The sequence below is a fragment of the Chiloscyllium plagiosum genome, chromosome 20 (assembly GCF_004010195.1).
Source record: "Chiloscyllium plagiosum isolate BGI_BamShark_2017 chromosome 20, ASM401019v2, whole genome shotgun sequence".
NCBI classification, from domain to species: Eukaryota; Metazoa; Chordata; class Chondrichthyes; order Orectolobiformes; family Hemiscylliidae; genus Chiloscyllium; species Chiloscyllium plagiosum.
Window position 1 is genome coordinate 54769229 of NC_057729.1, and position 13339 is coordinate 54782567.

A 13339-nucleotide genomic window follows, 5' to 3' on the forward strand; every position below is an offset into this window, starting at 1 on the left:
TCTTCCTGGTTAGCCTCTGCTTCCAGTCTATTTTAGTCAGTTCCTCTCTCATGCCCTCATAATTACCTTTATTTAACTGTAACACCATTACATCCGATTTTTCCTTCTCCCTTTCAAACTCCAGACTGAACTCTATCATATTATGGTCGCTACTTCCTAAGGGTTCCCTTATTTTAAGATCTTTTATAGAGTCTGGTTCATTGCAAAGCATTAGGTCCAGAATAGCCTGCTCTCTTGTGGGCTCCATGACAAGCTGTTCCAAAAAGCCATCCTGTGAGCATTCCATGAATTCCCTTTCTTTAGATCCGCTAGCAACATTATTTACCCAGTCCACCTGCATATTGAAGTCTCCCATGATCAATGTAACCTTGCCTTTCTGACATGCCTTCTCTATTTCCCGGTACATGTTGCGTCCCTGGTCCTGACCACTATTAGGAGGTCTTTACACAACTCCAATTATGTTTTTTTTGCCTTTGTGGTTTCTCAATTCCACCCACACAGACTCCACATCATCCGAGGCTATGTCATTCAATACCATAGATTTAATTTTGTTCTTAACTAACAAGGTAACCCCACCCCCTCTGCCCACCTCTCTGTCTTTTCGATAAGTTGAAAAACCATGGAGGTTTAACTGCCAGTCCTGATCCCCCCTGTAACCAAGTCTCTGTGATGCCTACTACATCATAATCATTCACTATTATCTGTGCCATTAGTTCATCGGCTTTGTTATGAATGCTACGAGCGTTCAGGTAAAGTGCCTTAATGCTAACTTCGTTATCATTAGAGATGTTGGAAGTCATATGTCCTAAGTTATCCTTGCTTTTTACTGCATTCTCAGTCTGCCTCAATTTTAAATCCGCCTGGAAACATGCTATCCTGCTGCTTATCTTGCCATTTACCTCCATACTCCCTGTCGCTTTCACTTTCCCTTCCCCCCAACTCAGAAGTTTAAAGTCCTACTGACCACCCTATTTATCCTCTTCGCTAGAACATTGGTACCTGATCGGTTCAGGTGGAGACCGTCCCAACGGTACAGATCCCCCCTGTTCCAAAACTGATGCCAATGCCCCATGAAGTTTAATCTCTGTCATGAATAGTATTGGGAAATAGGCTGACTTTTGTTTTGCTGATTATGTTAAAATCATTTTTTAAGAATACACAGACAGCTTTAAGAGGTTACTGATAGGTTAATGAAACATAACAAGGGATAAATAGCAGTAGTTAGAGAACAGCACCAAGATGAGTTCAGCACACCAAAGAAGCTTCACCAAGAAGCTGGAAAGAGGTGCAGGAACAGTGTAGGCTAGGAAAAGAGAAAAGACAACTGAAATAACTGCACAGAGGCCAGTATCCCCTCACCAAGTTACCTTTAACTTATATGTCAAGATTGATTGAGTACAGGAGTTGGGAGGTCATGTTGCTGTACAGGACATTGGTTAGGCCACTGTTGGAATATTATGTGCAATTCTGGTCTCCTTCTTATCGGAAAAATGTTGTGAAACTTGAAAGGATTCAGAAAAGATTTACAAGGATGTTGCCAGGGTTGGAGGATTTGAGCTATAGAGAGACAATAGACAATAGATGCAGGAGTAGGCTATTCTGCCCTTTGAGCCAGCACCACCAGAGAGGCTGAATGGACTGGGGCTGTTTTCCCTGAAGTGTCGAAGGTTGAGGGGTGACCTTATAGAGGTTTATAAAATCATGAAGGACATGGATAGGATAAATAGACAAAGTCTTTTCTCTGGGGTGGTTGAGTCCAGAACTAGAGGACTTAGGTTTAGAGTGAGAGGGGAAAGATATAAAAGAGACCTAAGGGGCAACTTTTTCACACAGTGGGTGGTACGTGTATGGAATGAGCTGCCAGAGGAAGTGGTGGAGGCTGGTACAGTTGCAACATTTAAAAGGCATTTGGATGGGTATATAAATAGGAAGGGATTGGAGGGATATGGGCCGGGTGCTGGCAGGTGGGACTAGATTGGGTTGGGATATCTGGTCGGCATGGACAGGTTGGATCGAAGGGTCTATTTCCATGCTGTACATCTCTATGACTCTAGAGTGGTGCTGGAAAAGCGTAGGTCAGACAGCATCCGAGGAGCAGGAAAATTAATGTTTCAGGCAAAAGCCCTTCATCAGGAATCATTTCATTTACATATGCATTGTACAGAACTAGCCAGCTCAGAGCCAGTCTCTAGAATGAGGAGACTCTATTAATCTCCTGTTCTATATCTGTCAGCCAGGGCTCCATGATTGACCCATGTTAACAACCCCAATCAGGGATCTCATAGTCAATGAGATCCACCTGGCCCTCATTCCAAGCTACAGCAACCATATTGAAAACAAGACAGAGGCCTTAATAAAGGATGATAGGAAATGAGGAAGGCTCCAGGAATAATCGATATCCCTAGAGGAGGTGGAAAAACTTTACAAAAATGATGCAAATATCAGGAGGAGAAGACAAGGGAGTAATAGACAGAATTCTCTCCTCAAAAATAAGCTTTTATCTTATTGCTGTTCCTCATGGTGCCTACTCATGATAAGAAGGCAGAGAATGACAAACAGTTTGTTCAAAGGAATTACAGGAAGACAGAAAGTTAGCTAAGCATGTAAAAATGGATAGCAAGTATTTCTATAGGCATTTAAAAAGGAAATGAATAGGTAAACTGAGTATTGGTCCTCCAGGGAATGAGAATGGGGAGTTAATTGTAGATTATGAGGAAATGGCAGATAATATGAACAAGTATTTTGCTTCTGTTTTCACTACAGAGGATACTAAAAACATTCCCGTAAATCAGGAGGTGAAAGAGAGAGAGGAACTTAGGGAAATTACAATCACCAGGGAAGTGATACTGAATAAACTATTGAAGCTGAGATAAATGTCTGTGTCTTGGCAGACTTCATCCTAGACTCTTAAAAGGAGTGAGTAATAAGGTAGTCACAGAGATGTACAGCACAGAAACAGATCTTTCAGTCCAACTCATCTATGCCGACCAGATTTCCTACATTACTCTAGTCCCACTTGCCAGGATTTGGCCCATACCTGTCTAAACCCTTCCTATTCATATATCTACTTAGATGCCTTTTAAATGTTGTAATTATACCACCCTCCACTACTCCTCTCGCAGTTAATTCCATACACACACTACCCTTTGCACAAAAGAATTGTCCCTGAGGTCCCTTTAAAATCTTTCCCCTCTTGCCTTAAACCTATGCCCTGTTGTTTTGGACTTGCCTACCCTGGGGAAAAGACCTCAGCTATTCAGCCGAATCATGCCCCTAATGATTTTATAAACCTCTAGGTCACTCCTCAGCCTCCGATGCTCCAGGGAAGATAGCACCAGCCTATTCAGACTCTCCCTATAGCTGAAACCCTTCAAACCTGGCAACATCCTTGTAAATTCTTTCTGAAACCTTTCAAGTTTAACATCTTTCCTAAAGCAGGGAGACCAGAAATAAATGCAGTTTTCCAAAAGAGGCCTAACCAAACTCCTGTATAACTGCAACATACCCTCCCAACTCCTATACTCAATGCACGGACAAATAAAGGCAAGCATACTAAACACCTTCTTCACTATCCTGTCTATCTGCGACTCCACTTTCAAGGAACTATGAACCTGCACTTCGAGGTCTCCTTGTTTGGCAGTACTTCCCAGGACTTTACCATTAAGTGTATAAGTCCTACTTTAATTTGCTCGACAAAAATGTAGTACCTCACATTTATCTAGGTTAAACTCCATCTGCCACTCCTCGGCCTGTCAGCCATCAGATCAAGGTCTCATTGTACTCTGAAGCAATCTTCTTCATTGTCCACTGCACCATCAATTTTGGTGCCATCTGCAAATTTACTAACCATACTTCCTATGTTCACACCCAAATTATTTACAAAAACGACAAAAAACAGCGGACATAGCACTGATTCCTTCGGCACACTGCTGATCAAAGTCCTCCAGTCCAAACAGCAAACCTCCGCCACCACCCTCTATCGCCTATCTTCTAGCAAATTTTGCATCCAAATAGTTACCATATATCCTTGAGTAATAGTCAACTTTTTTGGACTACATTTTAATGTTTAATTTATGGGGTCGACTATTACATGGACACCATTTTTGAGGGGCTGAAATTCATGCCTGTCAAAATTCATAGCATATCATTAGCAGAAGCCCAATTAATCTCTAAACGAATAAAAAAGAATGAATTATGGTATTTCTGAAAACCCGGATGTAATACAACAGCCAGCAGACTGGAAGATTGGTAGTGAGCGGAACAACCAGCAGACTGGAAGACAGGGAGCGGAGCAGAACAACCGGCAGACTGGAAAGCTGGAGTGGGACGCAACAGCTGGCACGCTGACTCATAAAAATTGATCTGTTATCTTTGAAGAACTAGGGTCGACTTTTGCACGAGAGATACGGGAAATTACAGATTATTTGGCCAAAAATAGGGAGTCGACTTTTACATGAGATTGATTATTACTCGAGTATATATGGTAGTTATCCTGTATTCCATGTGATCTAATTGTGTCAATCAGTCTACCTTATCGAACACTTTACTGAAGTCCACATAGACAATGTCCACCACTCTGCCTTCATCAATTCTCTTTGTCACTTCTTAAAAAAATTCAATCAAGTTAGTGAGACACAATTTCCTACACACAAAGCCATGTGCAGGCATTGGTGTCCATTTTCCAAAATTCTCTAGAATTTCCAGAAAGCTTCCATCAGAACGGAAAGTAGCAAACATAGCTCCTCTATTCAAGAAGGGAGGGAGGCAGAAAACATGATACTGTAGGCCAATTGATTTTAAAAGAAATTATAGCTGCACACTCATAAAAACTGAAGATAGGAAGAGCTTGCACGGTTTCATGAAATGGAAATCATGTTCAATTTATTGGAGTTCTTTGAAGAACTGTTGCAGATAAAGGGGAGCCTGTAGATGTTTTAAACTTACATTTCTAGAAGGTGTCAGATCAAAGCTATTGTAGATAATATTGTGGTTTATATGGTAACACATTAGCATGGACAAAAGATTGGTTGGCTGCCAGAGAGTATACCTGAAAGATCAATGTCTGATTGACAAGATATGAAGAGTGAAGTCCTGGGGGCTGTCTGAAGTGAGACCTAACTCTTTACAATTTACATCAATTACTTAGATGAGGGGATCAAAGACATGGTAGTTAAATTTGCAGACCTCATCTAGATAGGTAGGAACGTTATGTTGTGAAGAGAAGATAAGGAAATTGCAGTCAGATATGAGTGGGTTGCCAACAATTTGGCAGATGGAGCATAATGTGGAAAAATGTGAAGTTGTTCACTTTGGCAGGGAGATTTAAAAAGGCTGTTACTTAAATTTAGATTGATTGCAGAATCCTGAAGCATAGAGGGATTTGGGAGTTTTGGTGTATGAGTCACAAAACATTAATATAGAGGTGTAGCATACAATCAAGAAGTATAATGACATTCTACTCTCTGTTATGAGATGAATTCGACATAAAAGGACGTTATGGTTTAGTTATACAGGGCACTGATGAGACCACATCTGAAATACTGTGGCCAAGTTTGGACTTATTACAAGGAAGAATGTAAATGCCACTGGAGGTTGTTCAGAGAAGGTTACTGGACTGATATCTAGAGTGAGCGAGTTGTCTTATGAAGACAGGTTGGACAGAGTGAGCGAGTTATCTTATGAAGACAGGTTGGACAGGCTGAGCTAGTTTCCACTGGAGTTTAGAAAAGTGAGGGATGACTTCATTGAAGTGTAAAAGATTCTGACTGGTCTTGACAAGTTGGACAATGAAAAGATGTTTACTCTTGTGGGTGAGTCCAGAACTGAGAAGCAGTATGGTAAAACTTAGGGGTTTCCCTTTTAGGCCAAATTTGGGGGAATTTTTTTTCTCAGAAATTATGGAACTTTGGAGCTCTCCACCTCAGAAGGGGACAGGTGGAGAGGTCACTGAATATTTTTACAAGAGGTTGGTAGGGGAATTAAAGGTTATGGGGGGAGGTCGATGGGTAAGGAGAACTTTAAACACAATGAGATCACACATGTTCTCATTGAAAGATACAGGAAACTAGAACGAACTGTATTTTTGCTACAGCTCTGCCTGTTCACATGTAAATGCTATAAATTTGAACTAGTGTCATGCAGGCATGATGGACCAAGTGGCATTTTTCTGGGCAGTGGACTTTTTATAATTCGATAATTCAGCCTTAAATCCAAAAATAAAAATTGACAGTTGACATCAAGCTGATCCGTTGAGGCTGCCCCATGTAACATGGTTTTGGAAAAGCTGAAAGTGGGAAGAAGAAAAGTAAATATTTGCAAATTAGTTCAATTTAAAAGCAAACTAAACATTTGTAATATATTCCATGCTAATTTCCCTCCCCCTTCCTTCCCTCACCTCGGACACCTTGCAACGAGCGAACGAACTGACCACGCGACACAGGCGACGGTTTGTGCCATCGGGAGGCGCGCGGGCGGCGGTTTGAACCAGCGGGAGGCGCGCGCGCGCGCTAGCACGCGGACGGGCGGCGTTTGGGGGCCGCGGCGGGGCGAGCGCCGGCGGCGCGTGCACCGTCCTCAGCATTTCCTTCCCTGTGAAGCCAAGCACCGCCGGCAGAGACGGGCGGGCGGCAACAGGAGGTGTCACTGATCCTGCAGTCTCTCGTTCTGTCCCTTATCTGAAACTTCACCTTTCTCCCTCACCCCACTCCCCCCCCCCCCCCCCCCCTCATTCCGGCGAGGGAAAACAAACCGACACTTGAAAACATGCCGGAGGTGATCTCTGTGCAAGAATTTATCCGCGAAACTCTGGAGGACCACAGCTCGCCGACAACCTCCTCCTTCACCACCAAAATGGCAAACTGCAGGAACACAGTGACTGCACTCGAGGAGGTAAAAGCTCCCCCTCAACCCCACCCCACCCCGGCTGACCGCTGCTCACTGATATTGTTTATCATTGTTATTTATGTGTCAGGCACGTCTAGCTGTCCAACTCTCCCCTGTCTCATTTCTCTCTGCTTTCCTGCATCTAAGATTTTTGAATGACAAACTGTGGCTCGGAACACAGTCTGTGTTGTCCAGCTCCGCAAATTCTCATTATCCCGTTCAAACAGCCCCCCTTTTGATATTTGAATCATAAATACCTATGTTTTCCTTTTGATTCGCAATTTCACCCCTCCCCTGGATCTATTCCTTTTGTCTTCATCCAACCTCACAATCAAGATGGCAAACTCTAAGAACACATTTCTGCCTTGTGCCCCTGACATCACATTTTAATCTTAACGCATATTTCGTATTCCCTCTTCGTTTGACAATTCTGTACCTCCTTTCCTAATTCTCTGCTCTACATCAGGACTCAAGTTGCCATTATTTTACGTTGTGTATTTTGTTCTCTGTGCAAGCTCTAGTGAACATTGCTGAAATCGTACTTTGAGCCCAGAATTTTCTTCACCTGTAGAAATTCATTGCATTAGTAGCAAACGGATCCCTAAATCTTACACGGATAAATGCGTAAAAATAACTGTTGGCAGAGCAAATTTACAAAGTTTCAAAATCAAATTGTGAATGTGGTGAATGTGGCTCTGTGAAGTACGGAGAGTACATATTATTTGGATGTTCCACTTTATAATAATTAATTATAGACAAATTAGAATAAATGATCATTTGTATTTGGAGAGATGGCTTTAAAACACAAACTGTATTTGATATTGCTTTTCTTTCTATGTAAAGCATGGGAGAGATATTGAACAATCTTTAAAGTTGTACATTGCCACATTTTTGATTGTTCCATGAAGTGGGACTTTAAAGCTTTTAAACTGATGAGATCATGTTTGCAATCTTGGATTTGTTTAATGCTGAACTGAATGAAGTGATGAGTAAAATATGATTTCTGCAGGAAGGAAAATAATTATTTCTCTTTTTATAAAATAAATGATATTTCATGGTTGTGACTTTTTTTATCTAATAAATTGAAGATGATTGCAACAACCCTGATTGGCAAAAGTTAAAACAGGATATTGGGAAAGGGAACTTTGAGGAATTCCCTCTGGAAGACTTGGTAAACTAATAGTGGTTGGTTGAGTAATTTCCCAAATAGGTCTGTCGCAGATTGTGTAAAATTTAGTCGTAGGCCAAGGAAACTTTCTTTAGTATTTTTCCATCTGTCTATACTAAACCAAGCTAAACGCTTTCACAGCATACGCCAATCCTACCACAAGAATCAGTTGCTAAAGGTACATGAAAACACCCAGTGGTTACTCTCGTAATTTTCTGTTTTCCTTGTTCATTGAAGGAAAGTATTTGGCTTCTATTTATTATCTCTCCACAGCAGAATGTATGAGTTTGTCAATTCAGCATGCAGAGAAATATGATTATAAAAGTTGCAACTTATCACTCTATAGTCATTTTATTGTGTCAGAATAGTTCATTTTGTAATGTGAAAAAAAACTACAACCTAACGGTTACCATTGGTAGTACAAAAACAGTGTCACAATTGAAACATGTTCCATTTTAAATTAGAAGAGTGTCTGCATGTGTGTTTATGAAAGATAACCTTGTCCAATTAAAAATGATATTGTAATTTAAGTTACATTGCCTTAGAATTAAACTCCACTTCAATGTTTGTTACTGGAATATCTTTACTAATTGTTGAAGTAAAACAAAAAGCTGTAAAGACCTGGAATAAGAACTAAAAGTAAAATGGTAGAATCATACAGGAGAGTCCCTCAGAATTTGTAAAATGAGCTAATTATCATAGAGTCATAGAGATGTACAGCATGGAAACAGATCCTTTGGTCCAACCCGTCCATGCCGACCAGATATCCCAACCCAATCTAGTCCGACCTGCCAGCACCCGGCCCATATCCCTCCAAACCCTTCCTGTTCATATACCCATCCAAATGCCTCTTAAATGTTGCAAATGTACCAGCCTCCACCACTTCCTCTGGCAGCTCATTTCACACCTGTATCACCCTCTGTGTGAAAAAGTTGCCTCTTAGGTCTCTTTTATATCTTCCCCCTCTCACCCTAAACCTATGCTGTCTAGTTCTGGAGTCCCCGACCCCAGGGAAAAGACTTTGCCTATAGGATACACTTTTTTCTATATTTGTTCGTAGGACATGGGCATTGTTGACTAGTCCAGCATTTATCTACCTTCCCTAGTTGCCCTTGAGAAAGTGATAGTGACCTTTTATTCTTGAACTGCTGCAGTTCATATACTGTAGGTGGACCCACAATGTGTTCAGGAGGTAATTCCAGGATTTTGACTTGGCAACAGTGAAAGAATGGCAATATACGTCCAAGTCAGGATGGTGAGTGGCTTGGAAAGTAACTTGCACCCATTGTTCCCAAGTATCTGATGTCCTGTCTTTCTAGATGGTAGTGGTCAAAGGTATGGACGGAGCTCTCGAAGCATCTTTGGTTTACTATATCATCCTCTTTCTCTTGCGTATCCCTATTCCCATGACTATATTTGAGGACTAGAAGCAGTCTAGATCAGTGAATATAAGCTTAGTGACTTTATTGTGGGATATTTTCCCCACCTTTTTGGAAGACTTGTGTCCTCACAGGTGGGTATAAATGATCCCATGACACTATTCCAAGAGTGGGTAAGTGCTTCTGATATGCTCAACAAGCTTTAATAAAACATTTTTTCGCAGGATATATGGTCATCCCAGCATGCCTGGAAGCATCTGTGAAGAGGAATCAGAGTTAATGTTTTGGATCCGGTGACCCTTCTTCAGAACTGAAGAACAGTTTCTGGTTTTGTTTCTGATTTCCAGCATTGCAGTTCTTTGGTTCTTTCTTTTTACCATATGTCTTATTGGCTTTATGGGACCTAGGTGTGAACAAGCTGATTGTTATGATTACTTGCATTACAGCAAAGATTAAACTTCAAAAATATCTCTTGGATGGAAACCCTTATCCTGAGGTTGTATACTTTTTTTTAACTTCCTCTATTACTTTCTCCTTTTGGCAGTGCAGAAATATATTTTTAAATATCTTGGCGCTATAAAGAGTTGAATATGGGAGACTAAGATCTGTTGTATGTTTAAAATTTCGAATGATTTTTTGCTGCATAGAAAGATTACCTTAATTTGTTCATTACTTACAATACCTTACCACAAAGGGCTTTCCCTAACTAAGAACAGACTATCATTAGCATTAAAATACTCTGCACCCTGCTGTTTGCACCATTGAGATCTGACAAATGAAATTAATTCTGTTTCTTACACAAGCAATAGTGAGTTGCAGTTCTGACAGTATTTTGAAGTAATTCATTGATGCTGTGAGTCAAAAGCATAATTACTATCACAAATATCACTATGAGTAGAGGCGTATAAATATTGGTTGCTTGGTGGTCACCTTCCAAGATTCTTCAGAGTCTGGAACAGTGCCTACAGATTGGAGGGTGGCTACTCAAAAAGGGAGGTTGAGAGAAAACAGGAAAGTATAGACCAGCAAGTATGATGTTGGTAGTGGGAAGATACTAGAGTCCATGATTAAGAATTTTATAGCAGAACAGTTAAAGAACAGTGTTAGATGTACTGAGCATGGATTTATGAAAGGGAAATCATGCTTGACAAATCTACTGGAATTCTTCAATGACATTACCAATAGAGTTGATCAGTGGAGCCAGTGTAATGTGCTTTATTTGGACTTATAGAAGGCTTTTGACAAGGTCCAACATAAGAGACTTATGTATAAAACTAAAATGCATGGGATTGGGGATAGTGTATTAAGATGGATAGAAAATTGGTTAGCAGACAGGAAATAAAGAATAGGAATAAATGGATCATCTTCTGAAAGGCAAGCAATGACTAACGGGGTGCCATGGGGATTGGTAACAGGATCCCTGTTATTCATAATGTAAATTATTTAGATGAGGGAACTAAATGTAATATCTCAAAATTTGCAGATGACACAGAGCTGAGTGGAAGGGTGAGCTGTGAAGAGGTTGCAGAGATGTTGCAGTCTGATTTGGATAGGTGGAGTGAGTGGCAGATGCATGGTGGATGCAGTATAATGTGGCTAAATGTGAGGCTATCCACTTTGGTAGCAAAAGCAGGAAAGTGGATTATTATTTAAATGGCTGTGGGAATTGAGAGTGGGAAATGTTCAACGAGACTTGGGTGCTAGCGTGTTTTGAGAAGATTTGTAGCTCAGGTTGAGGTTTTGCATGTAGGTTTGCTCGCTGAGCTGGAAGGTTCATTTCCAGATGTTTCGCCACCCTACTAGGTAACATCCTCAGTAGGCCTCAGGTGAAGCACTGAAAATTCCTGCTTTCTATTTATGTGTTTCTTTGGGTTGGTGATGTTATTTCCTGTGGTGGTGTCATTTCCTGTGCTTTTTCTCAGGGGTAGTAGATGAGATCTAACTTGATGTGTTTGTTGATAGAGTTTCGGTTGGAATGCCATGCTTCTAGGAATTCTCATGAGTGACTTTGTTTGGCATGTCCTAGGATGGATATATTGTCCCAGTTGAAGTGGTGTCCTTCCTCATCCGTATGTAAGGATACTAGTGAGAGAGGGTCCTGTCTTTTTGTGGCTAGTTGGTGTTCATGTATTCTCGTGGTTAGTTTTCTGCCTGTTTGTCCAATGTAGTGTTTGTTATGGTTTTTGCATGGTATTTTTGTAAATGACATTAGTTTTGCTTGTTGTCCGTACCGGGTCTTTCAAGTTTATTAGCTGTTGTTTTAGTGTGTTAGTGGGTTTGTGGGCTACCATGATGCCAAGGGGTCTGAGTAGTCTGGCAGTCATTTGAGATGTCTATGATGTAGGGGAGAGTGACGAGGGTTTCTAGGTGTATTTTGTCTGCTTGTTTGGGTTTGATGCTGAGAAATCGGCAGACTGTGTTCATAGGGTACCCTTTCTTTTTGAATACACGGTGCAGGTGGTTTTCCTCTGCTTTGTGAACCTATAACGTGTATTAAAAAAAAATGGGTACCCTATGAACACAGTCCGCTGATTTCTCTACAACAAACTCAAACGTGCAGACGAAACACATCCAGAAACCCTAGCCACTCTCCCTTACATCAAAGACATCTCGGAAATGACTGCCAGGCTACTAAGATCCCTTGGCATCATGGTAGTCCACAAACCCACTAACACATTATACTGTGGGTAACCTTATCAAATGCCTTACTGAAATCTATATACGCCACATCCACGGCTTGACCTCCATCAGCTTGTCTCGTCACATCCTCAAAGAACTCAATAAGCTTTCATTAACAGGGGGATTGAGTTTAAGAGCTGTAAGGTCTTGCTGCAGCTGTACAAAACCCAAAGACCACACTTGGAATATTGTGTCCGGTTCTGGTCACCCTATTATAGGAAAGCTGTGGAGGCTTTGGAAAGGGTATAAAGAGGAAGCTGCCTGGACTGAAGGTTTGTCTTAAGAAGAGAGGTTGACTAAGTTCTGACTTTACTCTCTGGAGAGAAGGAGGAAGAGAGATGACCTGATCGAGGTGTACCAGGTAATGAGAGGCATGGATAGAGTTGATAGCCAGAGACTTTTCCCCAGGGCAGGATTGACTGCCATGAGGGGCCATAGTTTTCAGGTGTTTGGCAGAAGGTATAGAGGAGACGTCAGAAGTAGGTTCATTACATAGAGAGTTGTGAGCGCATAGCCAGCGGTGGTGGAAGCAGAGTCATTAGGGACATTGGAGCGACTGCTGGAAATGCACATGGACAGTAGTGAATTAAGGGGTGCGTAGGTTAGGTTATTTTGTTTTAGATTAGGATTAATACACGGCACAACATCATGGGCCGAAGGGCCTGTTCTGTGCTGTACTTTTCTATCTAAGGCTTGTGAGGCACGACCTGCCCCTCACAAAGTCATGGCGAAAGTGAGGACTGCTGATGCTGGAGATTAGAGTCAAGACTAGAGTGGTGCTGGAAATGCACAGCAGGTCAGGCAGCATCCGAGGAGCAGGAAAATCGATATTTTGGGCACGAGCCCTTCATCAGACGTGGCTTTATAAAGCCATGCGGACTATTCTTAATCAAACTACATTTTTTGAAATAGTCATAAATCCAAGCTCTCAGAATCCTTTCCAGTACCTTGCAAACCACGGACGTAAGACTGACTGGTCTGTAATTCCCAGGGATTTCCCTATTCCCTTTCTTGAACAGAGGAACAATATTCGCCTCCCTCCAATCATCCGGTACTACTCCCGTGGAGAGTGAGGATGCAAAGATCATTGCCAGAGGTGCAGCAATCTCATTTCTTGCTTCCCATAGTAACATTGGATATATTTGGTCAGGCCCTGAGGACGTATCTATCTTGATGCTTCCCGGAATTTTCAGCACATCCACTTTTTTAATATCAATCTGTTCAAGTCTAT

At 41.4% G+C, this 13339-nt stretch overlaps 1 protein-coding gene across 1 annotated transcript in view; it reads left to right on the forward strand.

Moving 5' to 3' along the window:
• The first annotated feature begins 6526 nt into the window (after positions 1-6526).
• The window catches only part of unm_sa1614 (un-named sa1614), a 256372-nt gene continuing 249559 nt past the window's right edge, over positions 6527-13339 (forward strand). Inside the window, exon 1 of the mRNA XM_043709987.1 lies at positions 6527-6888. Coding sequence (XP_043565922.1) covers positions 6763-6888 — 126 coding nt within the window. The 5' untranslated portion in view covers positions 6527-6762. The remainder of the gene's footprint in view (positions 6889-13339) is intronic.